This window comes from Sorex fumeus, unplaced genomic scaffold (assembly GCF_029834395.1).
Source record: "Sorex fumeus unplaced genomic scaffold, SorFum_2.1 ptg000029l, whole genome shotgun sequence".
Classification (NCBI taxonomy): Eukaryota; Metazoa; Chordata; class Mammalia; order Eulipotyphla; family Soricidae; genus Sorex; species Sorex fumeus.
The window spans coordinates 16,385,101-16,410,490 of record NW_026606086.1 but is presented as its reverse complement, the minus strand read 5'-3'; the positions used below and the strand labels follow the sequence as shown (position 1 = coordinate 16,410,490).

The window sequence follows — 25,390 nt, the reverse complement described above, 5'->3', positions numbered from 1 at the left end:
CCCCAGCCCACGTCCTCCTGCGCCCTGTGGCCAGGGAACCCGTTGGCCTCTGCACAGACACAAAAAGGCTCAGGGCCAGAGCGACGGGACTCACTGGCCTCGATCCCCGGCAACCTGTGTGGTTCAGGAGCGATTCCTGAGCACTGAGCCAGGAGTCAGCCCTGGGGAAGCGTTAGGGCCTCACTGACCGGTGGCTCCCAGCCGCCAACCACCAACGGGCTGTCTGACCTGTCACCCTCAGCTGAGCAGAGAGGGGCCCTGTCCCCTGCCCTCCGTTCCTTGGGGAGCCACAGGGTCCCGGGAAACATTCAGCGAGAACAGGCGGGTGATGTGGCCCCAAGACAGGAGTGCTGGGCCCAGCCCCAGGGAGCGCCCAGAGCTGGGGTGCAAGGGCAGGTCACAGCTCGGAGCTCTGACCTCAGCTGTTGCAAGGGGCGGCCAGCCCTTCCCTGGGCCAATGACATTTGTCTTTGGGATCCCTCAAGGCAGCCCTGGGCCCTGTGAGCAGGGTGTGTGTGTGTGGCGGGAGGAGGTTGGGGAAGGCCGGGAAACACCTGTGCGTGGAGCGTTAAGGGGAAAGCATCAATGTTGCATATTTTTCAAAAGGAGCAAGTGCGAAGCGGAATTATGAGAAACCCCCTAAATTACGAGTGTGGGTTACATAATTGCTAAATTACAGCGTGGATGCGATTAGACACCCGCCCCTCAGCGGGCTCAGGGCTGCAGCGTGCCGGGACTTGGCGGGGCGCCGACCCGCGAGGCCGGGACCCAGGGATAGGGCCTGGGCAGAGGCTGGTCCCTTCGTGGGGACAGTGTGGCACGGCTGGGCTGGCCGGGGTGCCAGTCTGAGGCCGTCCAGCCAGGTCCCCAGGGCTCCTCCGGCCCCTGACAGCGCTGGACTCGCCTGGTGGCCGTCTTTGGGCCTCGGGGACACCACCGGGAGATACCTCAGAGCCGGAGTGACAGCTGGTCTGGCCCAGGCCACGTTTCGGCCTGGGGCGGCAGTGTCCCCTCCAGTGACCACAGCCACCTCCTGTCACCTCCAGGGACACCGGGTCACCTTCTCGGAGGCGCTGCAGTCAGTGGCCACGGCAGTCCCGAGGGTGGGTCCCTCAAACCCCCATCCCACTTGTGGCCCCCTGCTGGGTGTGGGCACGTTGTGGGTGTGGGGGGCCTTGCAGCCTCTGCTGGTGGCCGCTGACCCACTGTCCTGTGGGCCGACACTGGCCTCCCTCCCAGCCCCTCCCCCCTGCCTCTTGGCAGAAACCTCAAAATGTGGCCAAGAGGCATGACCTCCAGGGGGTGTGACCTGGGGGTAGGGGGTGGTGGCTGCAGCTGCCAGACAGGAAGAGGGTCAAAGGTCCTGGACTCCAGCCCTTGCAGTCACAGGCCTGAGCCCCTTGGGGAGGGAGAAGGGCCCCCCACTCCCACCCACCCTTTGCAGCCAGGGAAGCCTCAGCACCCCTGGACATGAATGAGGTGAATGAGTTGTACTGAGGAACCATCCTGTGTCCCCAACAGTGACGCACACAAGCTGGCATCCCAGCCACAGCCCCATGAGGCACCGGGTGCCCCCTGCGGGCCCCTCCCCACCCCTGCAGCACCCATGTGGGCTGGTCCTCAGGCTCCAAGGAGAGGGGATGGGGCCGGGCAGCCAGGGCTCCCGCCCCAGACACCCCCAGCCTCTTTGGTACCCCACAAGGCCACAGACAGGTCTTCACCAAGCCAAGTGCCCCATCGGCGCTGGGCCAGGCCTGAGCTGACTGCACCCTCTCAGGGGAAGCCTCACTTCCCAGGACCCAGGACCCCCCAAGCCCGCCTCAGGGACTCCCCAGTTTGGGGCCAGACACGCCCAGTGCCTGCCCCCCCTTCCCGTGTGTGTGTATGTGGGGGGGGTAGTGAGGGAGCGGGAGGGGGTGTGAGAACACAGCAAGCTCACACCACAGCCTTGGGCCCTGCGTTTGTAACATTTATTTCAGGAAATACATTTTCAACTTTTATTTATACAAAAAAGAGGAGTTTTGGGGAGGCACACAGCGAAAAGGCCACCGCAGAACAGGCCCGGCAAGTCGGACGTTCCCCCAAATCTGTCTACAAGGAGAGGAAGCAAAGGCTCGGGCTGGGCCGGACCCGGGGCCAGGGGCGGCCCCGCTGGCCCCCCACTCCTTTGGCACACAGGGCGAGTGGGTGACCGGCTGCAGGGGCACATCTGACCCCTTGGCTCACTGCGGGGCGCGCTCCCTACCTAAGTCCGTCAGAGGGGTCAGATTCCCCCCTCCCAGGAGTGGGGCGGGGGGCCACGGTCCACGTTGGGCTGTGGGGGGGTCCCGGCTGCAACACAAGTGTGCAGGCCGCACACACAGACCTGCATCTGGACCTCTCCTGCTGAGGGTTTCCCCGGGTGCTGAGGGCAAGGTTCAGGGGGCTGGGCAGGGGGCAGAGCAGGCGCCCCCTTCAGGGAGCGGGAGCACGGGCCAGGCGCGCACCCCTCCCTTCCCCTCCCTCGCTCTGTCCGTGGGGGCGAGAGGGGACCACCTTCCTTTATACTTTCCAATCAAACCCCTGCAAGGGGATGGGGGACTGGGCACAAGGCAGAGGGAAACCGGGAGGGGCTTCCCCGTCTCACCGGCCCCCCAGCCTGGCGCAGGAACAGCTGGGGCTGCTGCGGCATGCACAGCGCAGGGGGGGAAGGGGGGGGCAAAAGGCACTTTCTAACCCAGGACTGCGTGGGGCCCGGCAAGAAGCCAGCCCGCAGCCCCGCTGTATCCAAGCAGCAGCCGGTCTGGCTACATGGGGGGGGGGGGGGGGGGGGGGAGGCACCGCCCACACAGCGAGGGGCGGGGCCTAAGACCCCGCCCACAGGAGGACGGGCTCGAAGCTCCGCCCACACCCAGGGCCGGGCTGACGCGCACATCACCGGTGCGGGGCCTTCAGCTCCGCCCGCACCACGTGGAAGGCGGGGCGGGGCCCAAATCACTGGGGGCGGGGCCTAGCGCAGGTCCCGGTTAGGGGAGAACGGGACGGAAAGGGCTCCAGGGCTCCCCCTGCTGGTGCCAACCGAGTGGGGGGGAAATTCTGCAGGCCTGGTTCAGCCTCCGGCAGACCTCAGGGATGGGGGTCCCACCCAACCACAGCCCCCTGTGCCAGCAGGCCTATGAGAAACGGGGGTGGGGTGGGGGCGCAGCATCCGGCCTCTTGGTGCTCGGAGCCTGTCGAAGGGACGGTGCACAGGCGGACCGGTGGAGGAAAGGAAGGGGGCGTGGGCAGGTCTGGGGCGGCGAAGGCGAGGGGGCGGGGACCGGGCGGGTGGCTACATCTCCTGGGCTCCCAGGCCCGGTTCCTCCACGCCATTGGCCAGCCCGCCGCGGCCCTCGTGCAGCCGCTTGACCCGGTAAGCCTCGAAGTGGATGGTGCTGGTGATGTCCTTGATGCTCTGCATGTGCGTCCTGCGGAGACAAGGGGGAGCGTGGTGGGCACGGGTGCCCCCATGCTGGGCATCGTGGGGCTCACAGGGGGCACAGGTGCCCCCATGCAGACACAGTGGGGCACGCGGCAGGCACGGGTGCCCCCACCCTCAGAGCCCGAGACTGTTTCTCAGGTCTGACCCATGCTCAGCAGAGTCCCGACTGGGGGGGGCATCTGTCTTGGGGCCCCATTTCTCCTCTGCCTGCTGGCTGGGACATGGCGAGGGCCCTGCTGGCCTGGTCCCTGCCTGGGCTGTGCCAGAAGATGCTGGGATGGTGACTGGGGACCCCGAGTCCAAGATGCTCCAGCCGAACCCACCACCCCAAACAGTCTGCAGAGTCGTTCTCCCACACTCCCCAGCAGGCACGGGGTGCCACGGGGCCTCTCCCGCCGCTCACCTGATAAGGAGGTCTCGCAGGTAGGCGAACTCGCAGTGCATGGTGTTCTCAACTGCAGGGGGAGAGAAGGTCAGTAGCCCCCGGGGACGTCTGCTCCCCCTGCTGCCCCCAGGCCTGGTGCAGCGGGAGAGAAGGGGGTCCCAAGTCCCTCGATGGTACCCAGCACCACAGATGGCTGCCAAGGATGGAAGCTTCTGGAAGCTTCTGGCACAGTCCATCGGTGAGATGGTAGAGGAAATACAAGGCAGCAACCCCTGCCCCCGTGGTACCCCACTGTGGGCCCATTTCCTGCAGTGTGGGGGCTACAGCCCGTCTACTCCCACTCAGTACTGGGGGGGGGGCACAACCCCCACCCCACTATCCCACGCCACAGGGCCCATCCCCAGGGACTCGGCCTTCCTGAGGGCCCCGTGGTCAGCAGGCAGGACCCAGGTTTCCCTCTGGCCTGCGTGTCACTGCTGCTTCTGGAGCACCCTGACCCTCAGTCTCCTCATCTCCAACAGGGGGGCACATGTGACACCCCCAAACTCTCGGGGGAACTAAATTCATGGTGGGCCCGCGGGAAGGGCAGGGATGCGGGTGTCAGAGAGGCGGGAAGGAAGCAAAGCGGGGGGCTGGGCACCGAGGCACTCCCACAGCCGGCCGTCCATCCTGCAAAAGTCAAGGACGGCTGCCCGTCCTTCCCCCTCCGTGACGCTTGCGGCCGTGAGGAGAACTGGCCACCAGGGGGCAGCAGCTGCCACTGCCACCCACTTTGCCCCTCTAAGCTGCGCTGCCAGGTCCCTTTTCACCAAGGTTCCCCGCGCCAGGTCTGGGAAAGGCTGGGTGTGAGGAGGGGACAGCCCACAAGCCCCTGAGATGACCTTGACCCTGGCAAAGGGCATGTCTACAGAGGCAGCTGAGTGCAGGAGCAGGAACTGGGCGCTGCACCCAACTCTGGGTGGGCCCGAAGGCACCAAGGAGCGGGGAGGAACTGGAATCTCCTGGTCCAGGGGCATGTCGGGGCCGGGGCAGTGGGCGCTAGGTCTGTGCAGGGCATTTGGTCTTTGCTGCAGGCCCTCTGTGGACAGCTGTCCCCACCGCCACCGCCTCAAAGCAGGGAGAGAACAGGTGGTCAGTGCGGGTCCAGCCTCCGGGCAGCTGCCTAGGGCACCTGCCTGGGGAAGCCTAGGTAGGTGACCTTAAGGCTCAGTCTCCAGGAGGGGCTCAGGGACTGTCCCTGTGGGAGGGATGGACTCATGGGGGAGGCTTCACCCCAGGACATCAGGGCTAGCAGCAGTGTCCCTCCCTGCCCTCCCCAGTGGCCGACAGCCCCTGGCAGTGCCAACTGGTTAGATGACCCCAGCCTGGAGCTCTGGGCAGGCTCTTCCCGAGGCCGCAGGGTGACTGTCCTGGCGCCAACACACATGGGGATCCTGCCCCATGCCACTTACACCTCCAGGGCTGGAGGTGACGGAATGAGGCCCCCGGAGCACCTTAGTGACACCACTGGGCCTTACCTTCAATGGTGCCCCACTTGGTCTTCCTCCCAAGGATCCTCTTCCCGTTCACCTGGTACTCGTGGTCACTGCCCACCACTGCGAATGGGATCATTTCCTGGGGAGGGAGGGCAGCGGCGTTGGTCCCTGCATGCACCGGAGGGCGCGTCCGGGAACCTGAGAGGTGGCTGTGCCCCCAGCCCGGGCCCGTGGAGGCCGGTGTGGGCACACAGGCTCCAAACCCTCCCAGTCCTAACATTTCACGTGACAGGGCTGCCAAGCTATTAACCCTGGGCCACTAGAAGGGGCAGGTGATGAAAAAAGGGACGATCTTTGGGACAGTGACACACTGACCCGGAACTTCTCATTCACCAGCCGGTCCTCAGAGTCCTCGTCGAACTCCTTCTGGGGGTACACATCGATGCCATTGGACAGCAGGTCAGCGGTGATCTGGGGGCGGGAGGGAGAGAGGGGACCCGCAGGCTGCAGCTGACCGGCCACCACCACGACCCCCACAAGGTAACTGGCCCCAGGCAGTGAGGGGGGTCTAGGGCAAGCTCTGAGGGGAGAGGGAGCCTGCCCCTCCGGGACCAGGGTCCCTGTTGGGAGTGAGGTCCCCAGGGGGCCAGTGGGGGCGCCTACCCGCTGCTTGAAGTAGACCCTCTCCTCCAGGGTCAGCGTGTCAGCCTTGGCAATGACCGGGACGATGTTGACGACTTTGCTCAGCCGCTTCATAAACTCTATGTCCAGGGGCCGGAGCCTGGAATGGACAGGCGGACAGGAGTGTGCTGGGAGCAGCAATGGGGGACCCCAACTCACCCCCTCTGCAGATGCCCAGTGAATGGTGGGGAGGGGAGGGGCCTGACAAGGTCTGTTAAGTGGGGGCACCATCCCATCCCACAGAGCCAGGAGGGGGTCCGACAGGGCGTGGGAGTCCAGCAGCCCTGATGCCTATGTCCCGCAGACTTGGGTGGGCAGTGAAAGTCAAGGAGACCCAGGAAACAAAGCCGGGTGGGTGGAGTTTGACCGGGAGGGGCGGGCTGAGGTGGGCGGGGCTTACTGGAGGGGCGGGGCTACGGTGGGTGGGGGATGTGGGCGGGGCTTGCAGGGAAGGGGCGTGGCATGGGCTGGGCACCGAGCCCGAGCCCGAGCCCGAGCCCGAGCCGGAGCTGGAGCTGGAGCCAGGGGCCAGGCAGGCCTGGAGACGTAATTACGAGTGGCCGGTGGCGGGGATGAAGTAGAGGCAGCAGTGCACGCGCGTGTCGGGGATGCGCTTCTTGCGGTTGATGTTCACTTCCTCCTGCAGGTACTTCTCGTACTGCTCGTTGATGAACTTCATGATGGGCTGCCAGCTGCCGAGGGCCGAGGTGAGCGCGGGGCCCCGCAGACCCAGGCCCCACCCCTGCCCCGCCCACGGACCCAGCAGAAACCCGCGAGGCTGGGAGGGCCACCCTGACAGCTGTCCCTCCCGAGGAAGCCCTCCTCACCAGTTCTCGTTGTTGATGTGGTCCCCGAAGCCTGGTGTGTCGATGACGGTGAGTTTCATGCGGACGCCCTTCTCCTCGATGTCTGCGGATACCCGCGCCCCGTGCTCAGGGAGGGCCGGTGCACCCTCCCTGCCCCAGAGGCGCCCTCGCGTGCTCCCTCACTCGGCCACCCCCATGACTTTTACTCCTGGCGGTGCTCAGGGGACCATGTGAGCCACGAGCAAGGTCAGCCCCAGCCCCCCAACTCTCAGTGGGTAGCAGAGACGTCTCTGGGGATCTCTGTCCAAGTGGGCACACAGGGGTCCTCCCCTCCGACCCTGACATGCCTGGGGACCCCGCCCCCACCCTCCGACCCCGATGTGCCCCTGATATCGCCAGCCCCGGGGACCCTGCCTCCTCCTCTCCGACCCCAATGTGCACCCAGGTGCACACCCACCATGGGTGATGGACTTGATCTCGATGGTCTTGGGGATCCGCTCTTCTGAGGGTGCCGGCGGCTGCACCGACTTGCGGCTGATCTTGGACTTGAAGAGGGTGTTGATCAGGGTGGACTTGCCCAGGCCGCTCTGTCCTGGGGAGGCAGCGTGCTGGTTGGGGGCCGGCTGGGTGCCCGAGTGTTCCAACGTGCCCCCACGGGGCCCGGGTCTACAGCCACTGAGGTCCCAGCTAATGGTCCCCCCGGGAGCCCCCCTCCGGGGTTCACAGCCTGCAGCAGGCACCCGGATCCTGGGGCGCCCGGCTGTCACTCCCAGGAAGACAAGGCCCAGCGAGGGGCGGAGGACCCCACGTCCAGCGGGGGGCACCGGGAAGGGCCCCCAGCTCTGAGTGCTGCGTGCGGTGCTGGGGGCGGCTGGCAGCCCCTGATGTGCTCAAGCCGAGACGAAGTGTCTGGGTGAGAGACAGCGCTGAGGGCTCAGCACAGCTCAGCAGGCAGGAGCCCTGGTTCCAGCACCAGCACCTCCAGGTGTGGCCCAAAGGACAAAAAGAAGGAAGCGGCCAGAGCAATACAACAGCGCAGGGGTCTGCCTTGCACGCGGCCGACCAGGGTTCGATCCTTGGCACCCTGTGGTATGCTCTGAGCACTACCAGGCATGACGCCTGAGCGGAGAGCTAGGAGTGGCCCCTGAGCACCACTGGGTGTGCCCCCACAAAAAACGTCAATTTGTGAGGGTGTGTAATGGGCGGGCTGGACTCTCTGACACGGGGTCTGCTGAGGGAATGGAGCATGTGCTCAAGCCCGCACACACCTCAGAGGCCTTCCTCAGTGAGGCTGCTGGTGTCCGCGTGAACCCAGGCCACACGGGGGCGGGGAGGCATCTCTGTCTCAACCCTGACCCCAGGTCACACCCTGCTCTGTGCTGCCTGAACCAACGCGCTAAAAATCAGCACGAGACAGCGCAGGGCACAGCAGAGGGTGCCTGGGGTCCATCCCCAACACCCCACCGGTTTCCCCAAGCACCACCAGGAGTGATCCCTGAGCACAGAGTCAGGAGTCAGCCCTGATCCTCACCAGGGGGCCCAAAAATGAAACAAAAACACAAACAACAACAAACAAAAAATCAGCACAAGAGGGGCTGGGGGGGTCATTCGGGCACTGGGTTGCAAGCTCTGTACCCTGGAACTGCTCCTTGGGACCTGAGTACCCCCGGGGTAACACTGGGGGCCCCTCCCAGCCGCTGGTACCGGCACATGGGTCCATCGGCTAGGAACATCAGTCCATCAGCAGGGCGTGTACTGCTCCGGGCATAGCCCGGCTGCCTCCAGCCTTCCTGGATTCCCGGATCACAGCTGCACCCCACCCCCCGCAGCCCCCTTGAGCCCTTCCAGGGAGCACCCAGAGCCCTGGGTGCACTGTGGACCTCCCCAGCCATGCCCTACAGGTGGGGACATTCCAGGGGGAGGAGCAGGTTCCAGTGTCCACTCTCCAGGTTCCTGTCATTGGGGACCAGTTGCCCCTCTCCCCGCCAGGGCCAGAGTGACAGTCGCGGGCGTTGGGCTGCTGCTGACCCAGATGACCAGGGCAGTGACGGGAGGGCCTTGCGCACAGGGGGCCCTACCCGGCAGGCACGGCCACTCACCCACGACCATGATGTTGAACTCGAAACCCTGCTTCATGGCCTTCCGGCGCATCTGCTCCAGGATCGAGTCGATGCCCACGTAGCCGAAGTCCGCGGGCACCTTCTCGCCACGCGGGGCGGGTGCCTGCTTGGGCCCCACGTCTCGGGGGGTGTCCGCCATGTCACCCGCGCTGCTGGGGGCCGCCTCTGTGGCTGCAGGGGACAGAGCAGGGGCGTGAGGGGCGATGCCAGCAGCCCCCGGCCTCCAACCCTGGGGAGGGGAAACTGAGGCACAGGGCCCCCGGGGACCCCCCCCCAACCCAGAGCCAAAGCCAGGCACCAATGTCAAGTGAGGTCACAGCCCCAACCCTGGCTCCAAGTGGCTCCCTGGAACAGGGCTCAGCACGGCCTCACCCCTGCCCAGCCCACCGCACCCCTCCACCCGCTCCCACAGAGCGAGGGGCCCTGCTGGGACTCCCCACCTCCTGCAGGCCTCAGGGGGGTCTGCACCGACAGGGCTGCCCCCTTCCTCGCCAGCACCGCTGGGACCCCTCGCCCGCGCTCCCCGCGGCTCCCACACCCCAGCCGCACAGGGGGGAGGGGCGCTTCCTGGAGGCGCTCGGGCCGCCCACGTGACCGAAAATTGCTTCCAGCTGCCGTGGCCCCCCGCGCCCACCCCACACCCCTCCCAGCCTCGGGGACGGCCGCCCTGGGCTCGGGTCACTTCCGCCGCAGGAAGTGGGGCCTCAGTGGTCTGGGGGTGCGGGGAGCCTGAGAAGGAACCGCGGGCGACCCCTGCCCTGTCCACCCCGGCCAGCAGCGTGTCTTTCTTCTCCGGAACATTCTAGGCCTAACATGCCGGCCACATGTGGGGGCTTTTGAAACGCGGTCAAACCCCTCCCCCCACCGCCTGCACGCCCGGGGCCCTCTCGCCAGCAAGGCTGGATTTTTTTTTGCATTTTCGCTTCACACACAAACTTCATCAAAAGCTATTAATAGAAAAGGGTAGTTCTTCCCCCAAAAATAAATGGTTCCACATTCACAGGGGAAGCCGGAGGGGGCGGGGCAGCCGCTTCTGTACAAGTTGGAGGACTGGGGCTCACTTCCCCGCCGGAAGGCCCAGGCCAGGCCGAGCCCAGCGACCCCAGAGGGATGCTGGGCTGCTCTAGGCGCACCCCTCGGGGAGCCCCCACCCAGCAGAAGCCCCTAACTCCACCCAAGCATCAGCTAACAGCGGCCCCATTCCCCTCATTACCCTCACTCTGTGACAGCCAATGAGGGTGTGCGTGACTGAGGACCTCGCAAGCGGGTGCACGGGTCCTCCCAGCCCTGGAGCCCAAGTCCTTGGGGACCCTCCACCCTCGAACCCCACTGGTTCTCAGAAGGCCGAGGTCGGCAGTGACTGCCACCAGGCACTCTAGGGTCCACGGCGGGGCCTTGCCCCTACAACTGAGCCCAGGCACGCTCAACGGCGCATCAGGAATGATGAGTGACAGTCACTCCCCACAGTGCTCAGTGGCCTGCCCCCAGGACGCAGAGGGGCGCTGAGGGAGGGGGCGTCACTGGGGGGGGCAGCTGCCGTAGGGAGCTCTCCAGAGGGGTAGGGTGGGGGGTGTGATCAGGGGTAGAGGGGCAGGTGCCAAGGGGAGCCCCACGCTAGCAACCCTAAAATTTTAGCCAACGGAGGCCAGGGAGTGCACAGTGGCCAGGGCACCTGCCCTGAATGCAGCCAACCTGAGATCTTTCCCTGCCACCCTTGGGTCCCCGAGCCCTTTCAGACGGAGCCCGAGCACAGAGCCCAGAGTCAGCCCTGAGCACCGTCAGAGTGGCCCCAAGCCCAGTCCATTCAACTGCCTCTCCAGTGCCCTGCACGTTATACAGCCGTGACAGGGTCCCAAGTGGCCCTAGGGGATGCTGAGGCCTATGGGACGCCTGGTCACCTCAGAGAGTGGTCCCACAAACCCCGCTGCCAGCCCACTGGGGACGGCGGGGGTCTCAGCATCCTTGGCACGCGGGTGCAGAGGGAAAGCCAGCACCTGATCGGGAGGGGGCTCCAAGGGCTGACCACTGGCTCCCACTGGCTCCCGTGCGGCAAGCCCGGGTTCTGGCCCGGGCAGCGCAGGAGTGACCGCAAGGCCAGGTGTGGGCCCCAAACAACCCAAAAGTCACTGATTCGGGTTGGACACAGTCCCCCTGTCAGCAGCTGGCGAGTATCCGGCCAGAGGAGGCCCAGGGAGCATCTGGAAGAAACGGAGGTGACCCCCATCCTGGCTGAGCCAAGGGAGGGGGCGCAGGGAGAGGACCCGCCAGAGGGGGGTGGGGGGGATAGGGAGCACCTCAGGCCCTGCTTCTCCCACTGGCCACTACAGACTAGTCAGAGACACCGCCCCCGACTTCCTACCCCCCCCCACAAGGGGCTTAATATTTAAACACGCTTGGGGCGCATCTAATTCCTAAGTATTTCCAAACCACATCACACTTCACACTTTGTCGGGCAGGAAGTGTCTCCGCGGGCACCAGGAGGTCAGAAACCGGAGACTCTGTTCTCTGTCTGCCCGGGTCCAGCCAGCACCGGCCAGCCTGCAACGGTGCCCAGCACCAGGCTCCTAGCACTGAGCTCTCAGCACGGGCCAGCCTGCACCGGGCGCCCAGCACATACCCGCCGAGCCCGCGTGGACAGAACTTCCCACCGCCGGGGCACGGGCTGTCCCCCGCCCAGCGGAGACCCGCGAGCCGGTGGTCACTGCACTGTTCCCGCCTCAAGTCCTTCACTGCAGGTGGGGGGGAGGGGAGTCCCCACTTCCCCGCCCAGCGAAGCTTCTCCCCAAGCCCTGGCAAGCAAACCTCCCTCCACGGTGCAGGAAGCACCGCACGCTCTCCTCCGCTGAGTGGCCCCCTGGCCGCTGGCCAGCCTCCGCCCCAGAGGGCCCCAGAGGCCCGCAGACCGCAGGGGACAGGCTCCAACCTGCCGCCCCGCCCCCTCCGCCTCCAGGCGGGGCGTGGGCTCCGAGCCCCGCCCCCACCCTCGCCCACCCACGAGGCCAAAGCAGCCCCCTCCCCCCCAGGAGCGCGGCTGCGCCCCCACTGAGGGCGGGACTGGCCATTTGTCACGGGGTGGAATCTGGAATTTCCTCTTATCAGGGGCTGTCCCCTCGGAGGGGGGGGGGGGGGGCGACAGGCCTCCAGGCCTGGACGATAAGCAGAAGCGCTGCAGGGACCCCAGGAGGGGCCGCCCCGCATCCCCCACTCCGTGAACAGTGTGGAAGAACAAAAACTGCGCAGAGGGGGCGTGGAAGAGCCCCCCAGGCCCAGCCCATACAGCGTCCTCCGGGGCTGGTGCAGAGCCCGCACCCCCAGCCCCACCAGGCCTGGATCCTGCAGGCAGGCGGTGGGCGGGGGTCCCAGGAGGGGACGGGAGGGGAGGGCGGGGTGTCCGCGGAGGCGGTGGGCGGGGCCGGTGCTCTGGCCATCCGCGGTCACAGCCACGTGACCCGCTCCAGCCCCGGCTTGCCCAGGACTTTCTCACCACCCCGGGTCCTTCCCGCTAGCTGCCAACCCTGGGGGCCCCCTTCCCCGGGGCCCCCCAAGACCGGCTCTCCCCGGGGGCCTCCCAGGGGCGCAGAGAGAGGCAGAGCGTGCGGGAGACGTTGGAGAACGCGCAGATTGGGCTGAGCACGTGGAGAAGCTCCTGACGAGCGTCCCACCCCCTGGCACCGACCCCAGGTCCCCTGGTCAGTCCTTCCTTTTGTCCCCAGCGCTCCTGGCCTCTGCCAGTCCCCACCCCAGTCCCTACCCGCCGGAGCCCAGGGGGTTCCACCTACCAAACCAGCCCGTTCCCCGCTGGACACTCCCTGAGACTGGGCCTGGTGCCCCGGGCATCAGGTACCACTCTATCCAGAGCCACACCAGTGCCACCCTGCTGGTCCCAAGCCCCTTCGTCTCCACAGCCCAACACACCTGCAGGCCGGGGACGCTCTGCCCAAGCACCAACCCCACCTGAGCCCCGGAAACCTACTGCTGGGAGTCCGCAGGCTCCGCTTGTCACTGCTCCCGGCCGCCGGGGGTGGAAGGAAACAGTCCCAAGGCCCAGGGACTGCGGGGGCATCATCAAGCACCAGCCAGGCCCAGCTGTCTGTGTGCAGAACAGCCAGAACTCTGGGGGCCGCTCCCAGGAACTCCCCCCGGGGTTGGGGGGGGGGGCTGCCGGCCTACTCCAGAACCTTCTGTTCCTTCTCACTGCTGAGAACCCCAGGCTACATCTCCTTCTGGCGAAAACCAGCCTCCCCCTGGGGAGGGGGGGCGAGTTCCATGGGTCTATTTCCCTGGAGCAGCAGGAAGGAGGTGGAGGAAGGGAGGGACGCACAGATGGGGGTGGACTGGCAGGGAGGTGGGAAGACGGACATGTGAGTGGGTGGACTGATGGCGTGTGCACAGGTGAGTCGAGCTAGCGCTGAAGAGGTGGGTCGAGAGTGGATGCCTGTCGGATGGACCGATAGGTGGGCATATGGGTGAATGGGTGGGTGGGTGGCGGAGGGCACGTGGGCGAGGGGATGTAGAGGTGGAGGGGTGGGCACATGAACGGTCAGCTCACTGCCCTTTCCTGCTGCCCATCGAGGGTGCCCAGTGCTACCCGTCAATCCAGGCGGGCTTCCGTGGGGTTCAGGAGGGCAGTCTGCAGCCTTCACGGCAGGCTTCCCAGGGGTGGTGTGGGCAGTCCGTGACGGAAGTGAGTAGCCCGGCTCCTTGTCCTCCTGGGCCACGAGCACCCACGGAAAGACAGATGGACTTCCGTGCGCAGTTCCTGCCCATTCAGGAAATCTGGCTCCAGAAATGGGGAGGGATGATGGGGGCTTGGAATCCCTCCCCGACCACCCCCCCCCACCACCGAGCAGCAGTGCTGGGCCCAGGGTCAGGGATCTCGTGAGCGAGGCACAGTCTGGGGTCACCAGGGTCCCCAGCCCGAGTCCCAACTCCAGTGAAAGTCAGCGACCCACTTGGTATCAGTCTCTGAGTCTGCGCCCAGAGGTCCAAAGGCCACACACAGAATCTGGGCGTGCCAGGGCCCCTGGCAGGGAAAACTCGGGCAAACAGGGTCCCGGGTCGTGCGGAGCCGCACAAAGGACTCACCTCTGCAGGGGCCTGGCTGGGCCTCTTCCCACGACGAGCCCCACGCACCTGCAGGGGGCCCGGTACCCCCAGCACAGGCCCCGACACGCCCCACGGGACACGCCCCTCAGGACGCCCAAGCTGAGGCGGGGCGCGCGGGCAGGGGTCCCCCACAGCCGGAGAAGCACGGACTCTGGAGGGAGACCCCGGAGGCGGCCCTGGGCCCAGAAGTCCCCTTCCCCTCCCGGCCCTGCCACTCGGCCCTGCACCCGCAGCTCTCCGGGAAAGAGCCACATTCATATGGTAATTCCTGCCTGGAACCCGCGGGGGCGTGGACATGGGCGGGGCGGGGCAGCCGCGGCCAAAGCCCTGAGCACACACTTTCACTGTTCAAACAGCGCCTCCCCCTGCACTCGCCCCCGCCCCCGCCCCCGCCCCCGCCCAGGGGAAGATATGGGTGGGGGGGCAAAGGGGGGGGTCATCAAAGTGGGCTTCCCACCCCAGGGTCTTCCTCTCTCCCGGGCCCACCGTGTCCCGGGCTCCTGGGCGCGACTAGCCCTTCCGCGTCTCCTTCGGCCCGGTCCTGGACACTGCAGGCAGCGGAGATAGCAGACTGGCACGAGGCCCCAGCAGAACCAAACCGGCCAGAACTACCCACAACACCCAGCGGGGACCCCCGCAGAGCGCGGCCCCCCCTCCCAGGCCAGGGTGGGGTGTGGTGTGACCCATCCTGAGGGTGGCAGGGGGCAGAGATCTCGCTTCTGGGGGGCGGCGGCGTCTGCTTCCCACCCACCGCCGTCCACACACACACCCGGGCGCCGGGCTCAGTGCAGAGCCGCCCACTCCGGCCACGTGTGTCCCCAACACGGGGGCCACCTAGTCACCCACGTCTATGAAACGTCCGCAACAGCGAAGGGAGAGCCCAGCAGGCGGAGGGGCGACGCTGCGACCTTCCCAGGAACCCGGTGGGTGAGGGCGCGTGAGTCACACCGGCAGCTCCTACTGCCCACAGGGACGTCGGTGGCCCCCGGGCCGAGCCAGGACTCCTGCGCTCCAGCCCTGTGCAGCCGGGAGTCCCCAGGTGCAACCCGCAGCCCCGTGGGGGTGCTGGGTCCCCAGGCCGGTGACCGCTCACCCACCCTGCTTGGAAAGACTGACTCCAAGTCCCCCAGAGTCCTGCTGGAGCCTCACGACCACCCGGGAACTGACCCTTTCAAATAAGGAACCTCTGCACACCTCCCGCTCCGAGGGGCGTGGCAGCAGAACAGCCAATCCGAACATATGCCCCAGGGGGCGTGGCAGCAAAACGCAGCCAATCAGCAGCCGAGCAGGAACCTGGCCTTGCCTCCCAAGGGGTCCCCACTGCCCCTGCCCCGCAGGGTTCGCCTCTTCCCTCCTCCCTCGTCTGTGGTCAGCAAGATGTCCTCCACCTGCAGGATGACCCCGTAGCAGGGGACCAGTGGACAGGGCTCCCTTGCATGGCTGGAGTAGGTGGGGGTCACAGTGAGGTCACTGTCAGCATCTGGGGTGCTCGCTCCTGAGTGAACACTGTGCCCACGTGGTCTCTGTCGCTGCCCACCCAGCAAAGATAAAGGGGTCAGGTGCAGGGACAGGCCCCGTGGCCCAAACCCCTGCTTCCTCTGGGCCTGGGCATCCAGGACAATCTTATCTCCTGTCCCTCTAGGGCTGCTGACAGGCGCCTGCAAAGCAGCCTGGGAGATAAGATAAGATGGGCATCTGGGGGGCACATTCCTGGGGAACACCAGCAGTGACGTCGCGGGGAGCAGGGCCAGGGAGAGTGCCCAGGACACCACAGGGCTGGATGCTGGTATGTGGCAGCATCAGCTGCAATCCAGTCACACACACACCCCCCCCCCCCGGGAGTCAGGGACACCCAGGCTGGGGTTTCTGGGCAGCTCAGTGGGTGCTGGGGTGTGGGAAAGCCGGCACAGGGCGCCCCCCACCCCCCACATCTACAGAGACAGCAGCCACAGGAAATGGGAGGCAGTGAGTGGGGGAGGGTCTGAACCCACATCTTCACAGGGCCTTTCGGCTAGCAGCAGGTTGTGGACAGGCGGGAGGGCGTCCACCAACGCTTTTGTTTTCTTTCCACTGCTTTACCACACAAGGGAGGCCCAGGCTCCCCGCTGGGTGAAGCAGACCCCAGTCAAGAGTGGGGGGCGGGTAGTGAGTGGGGAATCTGCAGGAGACAGGAAGAGAGAGGGGTCTGTGCTCCACGCACCCCTCCACAGCCCCTGTCCCACCCACCGTCTAATCAGGGCTTCACCTTTGTGGCGTCCCTGTGCTCCCAGAGGCTTCTCTGTGGAGGGTCCGAGAGTTTGGCTCCCGAGTGCAGACAGGCCCCAGCCTGTCCCAGGCCCAGGAGGCGGCTCAGCCGGGCTCCCGGGCCCACGGGCGGGGGAGGGGGCACAGGGCCCCGCAGCCTCTCCACTGCACCTAGGCTAGGGCGGGACAGGGGTGTGGGTGTGGGTGTGGGGGTGCAAGTATGCCAAGGCCCCTCATGTGTGAAAACACAGCCCAGGGCGGGGGTGGGCGGGAGCACACCTGTGAGGACCCACGTCAAGAGGAGGCGCCCGGCCTGTCCAGCCTCGCCTCATGGTGGGGGCAGAAGGCGCCCACCGAGGGGGACGAGGGGAACGGGGACGCTGGGAGGGGGTTGCCTCTCCTCACGGGGTCTGCTCCGGGGTCTGGCTCCCACTCCCAGCCCCAAACACCTGCACCCTGGGCCCCGAGGGCGCCCTGCCCTGCCCTCCCTCCCCCTCCACTCGGACCCAACCCCAGAACCGAGCCAGGGCCCCCCCCCCCCGTGGGGCGGCGCACACCCCCAAAAAAGCCCAGACTTGCCCCTGATCCCAGGGTGGGGGTCGGGGCAGGGATGCAGCCCACCTCCACAACTCCAGCAGCGCCCCCTCACCCCCACCACCCTGCTGGTGGCGGCTCTGGCTCTCAGCGACTCCGAGGGGGCTCCATGGCCTGCGCCACCCGCGGTTGGAGGCCACATGGACGCCAGCACCCTCCCGGAAGTCAGGGACACCCCTGAGAATGAGGAGCAGCTCCCGGCAGAGTCCTGCGGGAGGAAGCACCCTCGGGCCGGCCAAATATTGACAGAGGGCAGCTGTGGCCGCACAAAGCCCTTTTCTTCGCTCGGAGGACGAGAATCTGGGCCCCGCCTGGACACCGGGGTCCTCCAGGCCCTGCGTCCCCCTCCCCTACGGGCTGGTCCATGTTCCCAGGGAGAAGAACCAGCTGCCCGCGCCCTGCCCTGCCCCCCTCGGGCCAGGGGACCCCCCCCACTCGGCGGCTGGACACCTGCAGCCCTCTACCCCCTCCCCCCGCGGCTGGAGGGACAAAGCGGGGAGCACTCACGGGAGGACTCGCGGAGCAGAGCGCGGCACTGGCGGCGGGAGCGCGGCCCGCCCCCCGGGTCACATGGCCCCGCGCCCAGCGGCGATCAAAGGGGCTTTGTGGCCGCGGAACAAGGAGCCTCCTGGGCGCAGGGGCGCAGAGGTAGGAGGGCCGAGGGAAGGCGGGAAGGCGGGTCACCTGGCTTCCCGGCCTCCCGGCCTGCCCTGCACCAGGGGGACGGAGGAGGCAGCAGAGAGGACGGGACAGGAGGGACGGGCGGCCGCTCACCAGCGCTGCTTCCTGGGAGCCGAGGGATCCGCCGGCCAGAGCCGCTGTCTCCTCCCCCGCCCTGCGCCCGGCCCCCTGGGAGCACTCTGAACCGGGGGGATGGGCGCGGGGGTCCCCAGAGGAGGGAGCTGGGCCGGGCTTGGACACTGGGATCCGCCAGACCCATCCTGTGCCACGACCTCTGACCTGGTGCGTCACTGGGGGGGGCGGGCGGACTGACTCCCACACCGGAGCTCCCGGGCTGGGGGCTGGCTGGGGGTGCCCACCCGGCATCTGGGGGATTGGCGCGGCCCGGTGGGCTTCTGGAAGGGCCCTACCAGGCCTGTGCTCCTCCTCCCTCCGTCCACCTCCTTCCCCCACCCAGCGGCAGTGCCCCACCCCGCCCCCACACCTCTGGCCTCTGCTGGACCAGCCCTGGGTTGGCACTGGGGAGGGTCTGAGAGCACACAAGGAAGCCGCCCCCCGCCCCCTTCCCGTGTGCCCCCATGACCCTGCTCTAAGTGCCAGGAGGAGGGGCAGGAGCCATAGCACAGCCGGGAGGCGCTGGCCTTGCACAGGACCCACCCGGGTTGGATCCCCGGAATCCCATATGGTTCCCCCGAGCACTGCAGGAGTGATCCCTGAGCACAGAGCCAGGAGTAACCCTGGGCAATGTGAAAACAAAACAAAACAAAACAAAACACATGAGGGGCTGGAGCGATAGTACTGCGGGGAGGGCATTTGCCTTGCACACAGCCAAACTGGGTTTGATTCCCAGCATCCCATATGGTTCGCGAGCACCACCAGGAGTGATTCCTGAGTGCAGAGCCAGGAGAGTAATCCCTGAGCATCACCGGGTGTGGCTCAAAAAAAACAAAAAAAACACATGAAAACCCCCAGGGAGGCTACGGTGGGACTCTGGGAACCTGAGTCTGCCCCAAGCCAAGCCACAGGGCAGAGACACCCCCCCCAGAGTCCCCTCAACAAAGGCATGGGGATCCTGCTCCGACACCTGCTTGTCTCAGCCCTCTATCAGCCTGTCCTGGGTCTCTGAAGGCACAGTCCATGCCAGGATGCGCTGTCTCCTCCCATATCCAGATGCCCCCATCCCGCGTGAGGCTCTGGCACTGGGCAGGATGTCTTTTCCTGCAGTGGCCCCTGGGGATGGCCACGCCCAAGTCCACACTCCCCAGCTCCAAAGTGGGAGGCAGACTCCATTCCCCACACGCTGGGGGTCCTCCTGGCCAACCTCCTCCCCGCACCCCTCCTGCCAGCCTGCATGTGACCCTGAGTCACGGGGCTGCGGGCTCGGTGGTATGAGCTGGCCCTGTGGCCCCTGGGTGCATGGGTGGATCGGGGAATGGGGTGGTCTTGGAAGGAAGGTCCGGGCAGGCCAGGAGAGACCAGGAAGCGCTCGGGGCTTGTCTGCAAGGGGCAAGAGTAGGGGATGATGTCACGGCAGGCAAAGCCCCGGGCAGAGGGCACAGTGAGAGCAGGCGGTGTGTGTCCACACAGCTGACCCCACAGACCGCGGCCCCCCAGGCCCAGCCCCCAGCCACTGCCTCACCCACAGGCCTGGCCGGATGTGGGGCGCATTAGTCCAAGCCCCCACGTCTGTGACAGACATGAGGTGGGGGGGGGGGCTGAAGCAAGTGTCGGCGGACGCAGGACTTCCTTCTGGGGTGATAAGAACTTTCTGGAACTCGAGGCCACACGAGGCGAGTGACTGGCGCAGCCAAGAGGAGAGAAACATGTTTCTCCTCAATCACCACCATACAAGGTGTCTTGTAAAGAGGAGACGACTTAGGGTCCCGGGAACTGGCTTGTTGTTTCAGACCTAGCCCCAGTCAGGAGGCCGGGGAGACAGTGTCCCCCACCATGACGGGTCCCCAGGTCTGAGAGGGACACACGCAGGTGAGGGGGATGGGGGCAGAGGGATGGGGCTTCCAGAAGCACCCACCACCCTGCACCCCAGACATTGAGCCCTGCACCCCGAGGCTGGCGTCACCCGCCCGAGGTCTCAGCCACCGGGGACACGGGCACTGCCCCACGCCCGCCTCCACCGAGATGAGGCAGGAGCTCACAGCGTAGCCCAGACCCCCAACCCCGGCAGCCCACAGTGCTCTCCTGGACCCCAGGCACCCGCAGAGGAGGGTCCCTGCTCTGTCCTTCACCCCAATGGGCTCCCTTGGGAGGTGAGAGCGCGCCAGCAGCCCCTGCCCACGGTACCGTGGGGGCGGCCCAGCCTCAGAACAGCCGCTCAGCAATGCAGGTGGGCACGTTTGCCCCCCCAGCTGCCAGTCTAGGCCCACAAGTCAACATCTCTCTCTCTTGCAGTTCCTGACCCCATCTGCCCCGGCTGCACCTGACCTCACCAGCAAGCATCCCCACTGCCCTCCGTGCCCACAGCTGGAATAAAACGGTGCAGGGGGGTGAGTCAGCCCTGCCAGCCTCTTCAAGAACACACCCCCAGAGACCGGGACCACCAGCCCGGAGCATCCTGAAACCAGCCCATGTCACTTCCGGGAGGTGGGGCGTGGCAGAGCAACAAGCCCGGCAGCCAATCACGGCTCTTCCGCCGGCATAGGCCCCGCCCCCTCCCGCAGGCTCCTCCCCGCAGCCCCTCCCAGGCTCAGGACCACCCCTCCCCCCAGCTGCTGAGCTCCCTAGGGGCCACACTCCAGTCCTGCCCGCCCGCCCGCCCAGTCACAGGGCCAGAGACGCAGCAAGAAGGGCCGGAATGCATGCTTTGCGTCTGGGAGACCCAGGTTCAATCCCCAGCATTGCACAGACCCCTAAGCCCCACCAGAGGTGACCCCTCCCCTCAAGCACAGAACCCAGAGTAGCCCCTGAGTGCTGCAGGGTGTGGCCCAAAACATAAACTCCTCTAAAAGAGGCGCCACCTCCAGGAAGCCCTCCTGGGGATCGCCACTCCATTCTGTGTTTCTGGAGCACCAGCCCGGACTGACTCATCAACCTCTGTGGAATCAGGCAGGAAGGGCCCGTTTCCTCCTTTCTAAGAAGCAGCCCTCCCCCCACCGCATGTCAAATCTCAGGGCCTTCAACACACATGGCCTTTCCTCCTGAAAGGCTCTGACAGCAACATCCGCTCAGAGCCAACGACGTTTGGGGGCTGGAGAGGCCGCATGGCGGGGAGGACGCTGGCCTTGTGCACGGCCCGCCCTGGTCCCATCTCTGGCACCCACAGGGTTCCCCACGCCCTGCCGGGAGGGATCCCTGAGCAGAGCCAGGAGTCAGCCCCCAGCAAACTGGGTGTGGCCCCCAGACAATAACCAGGTGATGTTAGAGGCCAGAAGCAAATTATTGATAACAGGAATATTAAATAAACACAGAGGGCCTGCTAAGGGGCAGGATGAGGGGCTGGCAGTGGAGGAAGGGCACCATGGTGGTGGGCTGGGCTGGAACCCCAGAGCCTGCAACAAATCATCACCACGGCTTTCTTTTTTCTGTTTTTTGGGTCACACTTGGCGATGCACAGGGGTTACTCCTGGCTCTGCACTCAGGAGTTACTCCTGGCGGTGCTCAGGGGACCACATGGGATGCTGGGAATCGACCCGGGTTGGCCGGTTGGCCGCGTGCAAGGCAAACTCCCTCCCCACTGTGCTATTGTTCCAGCCCCATCACCACGGGCTTTCTACACCAGTGTTTACATCAGGTGTAAGGGGTAAACTGGCAAACAGAAATAAACGAAATGGCAAAAAAAGAAAAAAACAAGCTGGACCCCACAAATGTGGCTGATGTGGACCCCACAAGTGTTGCTCCTTAGGGTGACAGCACATGCAGGTGCCACCAAAACCCGGGCACCTCCCAGGCCCTGGGGAGTCTCCTGGGAGCCCAGCGCCCACCCGAGGGGGGTGTGGCCCTAAGCTGGCCACCAGGCAGGGGTGCTCAAGGCTGGGACCTCCGGGGGGGGGTGGGGTCAGGGCTCCCCTACGGAGGCAGGGCTGGGGGACCCGGGAGGGTTGAAGAGGGGCACGCCTGGGTCTGGGGGTGCCCACCATCCCAGCAGGCCCTGTGCCTTGGAAGGGGCGGGGTCTGCGGCAGCTGAGCTGGGCTCAGACGCTGGCGGAAGCGTGTGGTCAGTGTGGGCCCACAGCCACCCCACGGAAAGGACTTTCCAGGCACAAGACGCGCGTTCCAGAAAGCTCCAGTTGGGTCCCTGGAAATCGACTGTCCCCCATGCTCTCCCGGGAAAGCCCCCCAAGACACTCCCAAGGCCCGTCTGGGCTCCGACACCATCCCAGCCCCCGGGGGTCTGGGGCAGAGGAAAGCCCTTTCCAGAATCCGCAAAAGACCCTCCTGGGCATGTGCCTCGCCCACCGCAGATCCTGGGGCACGCTGGGCCCGGGGTCCCCAGAGCGTTCATTAAACGGGCAGCAGGGCTGGCCGGGAATTGCCGTGGGGGCTCATGGGTCGCCTTTCACTGCTTGGGAACCGGAACCCCCGAAGAGGCCGCTCTCACGGTAGGGTCTCGCACCCTGCCCCCCAACACCCCCCAGACACCATGCAGACCCCGTTTCTCTGGATCTGTCCCGTGTGCATGCAGACCACCACCCAGGACAAATGCCGGGGGAAGCAGCGCCCACCCGCCCGCCCAGGCGGCTGCAGACACAAACCAGGGCTGAAGTGTCCGGAATCCGGGCACCTGAGCCCCGCGGGGAGCGCCTCGGCCTCGCGAATGATCCCGAACGGTTTCACAAACGCCCTGGACAGAAGAGCAATTGGGCAGGGCTGTTCGGGCCGCGTCTGCTGCAGGACTCGGAGCAAACCCAGCTCTGCAGACACCGGGCAGGCAGCTCAGAGCCGGGAGCAAGCCCCGAGCACCCACAAACTAGCAGCGAATAAAGATGGCATCCAAACCCTAGCCGTCTCGTTTGCTAAGGACGAACAGTGAGAAGCCGGGGAGCGAGCACTGCAGGGAGACTCCTGCCTTGCACAGGCTGGTCCGGGTTCCGTCCCCGGTCCCCCCCCCCCCCCCAGGTTCCCCTGACCCTCCAGGAGTGATCCTGGGGCGCAGGGCCAGAAGCAAGCTCTCAGCAACACCGGGTGTGGCCCCAAATCCACAAAAAAACATAAATAAAATTGCGAGCAACCCCCACTTCCCTGGCAGAGGGTGTGGGGCCAGGCGGGCATGCGGCCCACCTTAGCACCCGTGCTCTGTGGCCTTCCAGGGGGCAGCAGTGGACAGGGCCACGCGTGACAGGAAGGTCAGAGAAAGATGCTTAGTTTAGGTACCAGCCCGCCTGGAAGGGGACCGGCCCGCCTGTGCCCAGGACAGTGCTGTGGTCAGGGTGCAGAAGCCTGCACAGTCACCCCTGCTCGAGCCTCAGTTTACCCTCCTGTCAAGTGTGGAGGGAGCCCAGGCCAGATGCTGCGGCCTCGAGCCCGGGGGAGAGTCTGGCCGGAGCCAAGGACGGACCTGACCTGCGTTCTTTTGGGCAGCACCAGGGGTCCTCAAAGCCAAGCGTCCCCCAGGGGCCCACTCCTGGGGGCACCCAAGGGTCCCAGCAGTCAGGAGGGGGGCTCAGCCCCCAGCCAGGGTCTCTGGGCAGCACCTGAGAAAACTCAGCTGCCCGACAGGAGGGCCTGGGGGACCCACCGCCTCTGATACCCACTTCCCCTCCCGGGCGCAGGAAGCTGCCGGCTGCTGGCTTCCCTTCCCTGGGCCTCAGTTTCCTCCCGGCCTGCCCCGGGTGCCCCAGAGAGGACGTGCAGGGCCGCCACCCCCCCTCCCAGACCCTGCCGGAAGCCCTGTGACGTGCTGATCACAGAGGCCTGAGTCCAGAGCAGGGGCGCCTGCCGCGCCCTCTAGAGGCTTAGAGAATCCCTCCCCTGCCCCAACCAGCTTCTAGAGGCTTCTGCATTCCTGGGCTGGCGACTCCGCCCGCCCGCGGCTTCAAAGCCAGCCCCAGCGGGTGGAGTGTTTCTCCCAGGCTTCGCGGCTGAGGTCCTGTGTCTTTAGGGGCGTGGGGGGGGGGGGGGGGTTGGCGGTGCTGGGACGCCCCAGCAAGGGCAAATTCCTTAGGCCCTAGACTCTCCCCAGTATTTGCGGAAGAGGTGCCTGGCAGCGCTCAGGGACCCTACGGGGAACTGGCATTGCAACGTGACCAGCTGCATGAAGACTCTTGCACTGTCTGACCCCTCTTGTTGGCATCTCGAATCCCAACTTTGAGGCCCAGCAGCCCTCAAACCCTCCGTTCCTTTTGGTTTAAAGGCCAGAGCCATCACCTACAGGCTGCCCTCCAGGACTGCCCAAGGTTCCCACCTCTAACAGCCAGGCCCGAATGTGTCAGCAGAAGTGAAAGGGGCAGCCACCTACTGCAGGACGGACCCATGCGTCACCAGCTGGCCAGGGGGTCCAGGGGTCCTGGACGCAGGGCAGGGCAGGGCCAGGGAGCTGCTTCCGGAGAAGCCGGGCTGCCCCCAGGAAGTAGACAGGGGACAATGGAAAACAGCCCTGACAGGCTGGGCCGGAGCAGAGAGGTCCAGCCTGGGGCTCTGGCCTCGGTCACTTGGGGTCTCGGGACCACTGGGGTAGCAGGGGCCCGGGCAGCTGCTGACCCCAGCCCCACCTCACCCAAGGGCCCTTTGAGAGGCTAGGCAGGGAGTCAGGAGAGAGGCTGGGGGTTGGGGTGGGGAGACACTTTCCTGGCAGCTGTGGGCCTCCCTCCACTCCTCTCCCAGGGTGCTCTTTTCTGAACCCAACCGGAGCCTGGGACCCCCCCCACCCCAGGGTCCCAGGAGGAAGGTGCAGGCCTGCAGTGCTGTGCAGCCTCTGGGGAGTCACTCGCCCCCTCTGGGCAACAATTATAGGGGAGAAAGCCAGGGGCGCAGAGGGACCCCGAGCCTGTACCCAAAGTCAGCCACACTCTGCTCTGGGCCCCGCGTCCCCACTGACCTCCCATCAGGACCTTCTCCATGGCCACGGGGACAGAGGACAGGGGTGGAGGGGGAGGGCTGAGGATGGACACACTCCTCCCGCGCAAGTGCCCCTCCCCCCAGGAAACGCGGGTGGGGGAGGGGAGGGCAGCCCTCAGGCCTCCGGAAGGAGGATGGGGAGGTGGCTTGTAATGAATCCCAGCACCTCCCTCTGGGCTGCAGCAGCTGGGTGAGGGGCCCCCTGCCCCTCAGACCCCAGCCAGCACGCAGACTGCAGAGCAAGGGGCCTGGGGAAGAAGCTGAGGCAGCTGCACCCCCAAACCAGAGGTCCCGGACCCCCGAGGCGGTCACCTCCCCCACCCCCACCACCAGAGGGTCTTCCCGGGACACGACGGGAGACCCCAAGACCTTGGTCCCAGTCTCGGCCCCCCTCCCCCCGTTCGCCCCCACTAGCTACTGTGTGCTGTGTGGCCCTGGGCAGGTGACCCAGTCTCTCTGGGCTCCGCTGGTACTCACAGTGGCCCAGGCCCCACCGGGTCAGATCCAAGCAGGGGGACCCGTCTCCTCAGGCCTCACCAAAGTGACAAGGCTACATGGAGCGACAGGCCGGGCTCTGAGGCTGCTGGGACAACCCCAGGCCTCTGCTGCTTAAGGGGCTGGCCCTGCCTGTCACCCCACGCCCACCCTGCCTCTGTCCAGCCTGGCAGCATGAGACCACTCAGGGGCAAAAGCTGGAGCCCACGGGGACTGTGCCTGTCTTCCGCCCCCCCCCCCCGCCTCCCATGCGCACGCGCGCGCACACACACACACACACACACACACACACACACCATTCACTGCTCAGCCCTGCTCCAAGGAACTTTCTA

General features: G+C 66.2%; 1 protein-coding gene across 1 annotated transcript in view; it reads right to left on the bottom strand.

Annotated features, from left to right (window-relative positions):
• Positions 1 to 2,950: 2,950 nt before the first annotated feature.
• SEPTIN9 (septin 9) overlaps positions 2,951 to 25,390 on the bottom strand; it is a 41,726-nt gene continuing 19,286 nt past the window's right edge. Inside the window, exons 3-11 of the mRNA XM_056115423.1 lie at positions 8,907 to 9,098; positions 7,265 to 7,399; positions 6,829 to 6,910; positions 6,556 to 6,693; positions 5,984 to 6,101; positions 5,696 to 5,791; positions 5,363 to 5,459; positions 3,864 to 3,915; positions 2,951 to 3,446 (exon numbers count right to left, since the gene is read on the bottom strand). Of these exons, the coding sequence (XP_055971398.1) occupies positions 3,311 to 3,446; positions 3,864 to 3,915; positions 5,363 to 5,459; positions 5,696 to 5,791; positions 5,984 to 6,101; positions 6,556 to 6,693; positions 6,829 to 6,910; positions 7,265 to 7,399; positions 8,907 to 9,098 (1,046 nt within the window). The 3' untranslated portion in view covers positions 2,951 to 3,310. The remainder of the gene's footprint in view (positions 3,447 to 3,863; positions 3,916 to 5,362; positions 5,460 to 5,695; positions 5,792 to 5,983; positions 6,102 to 6,555; positions 6,694 to 6,828; positions 6,911 to 7,264; positions 7,400 to 8,906; positions 9,099 to 25,390) is intronic.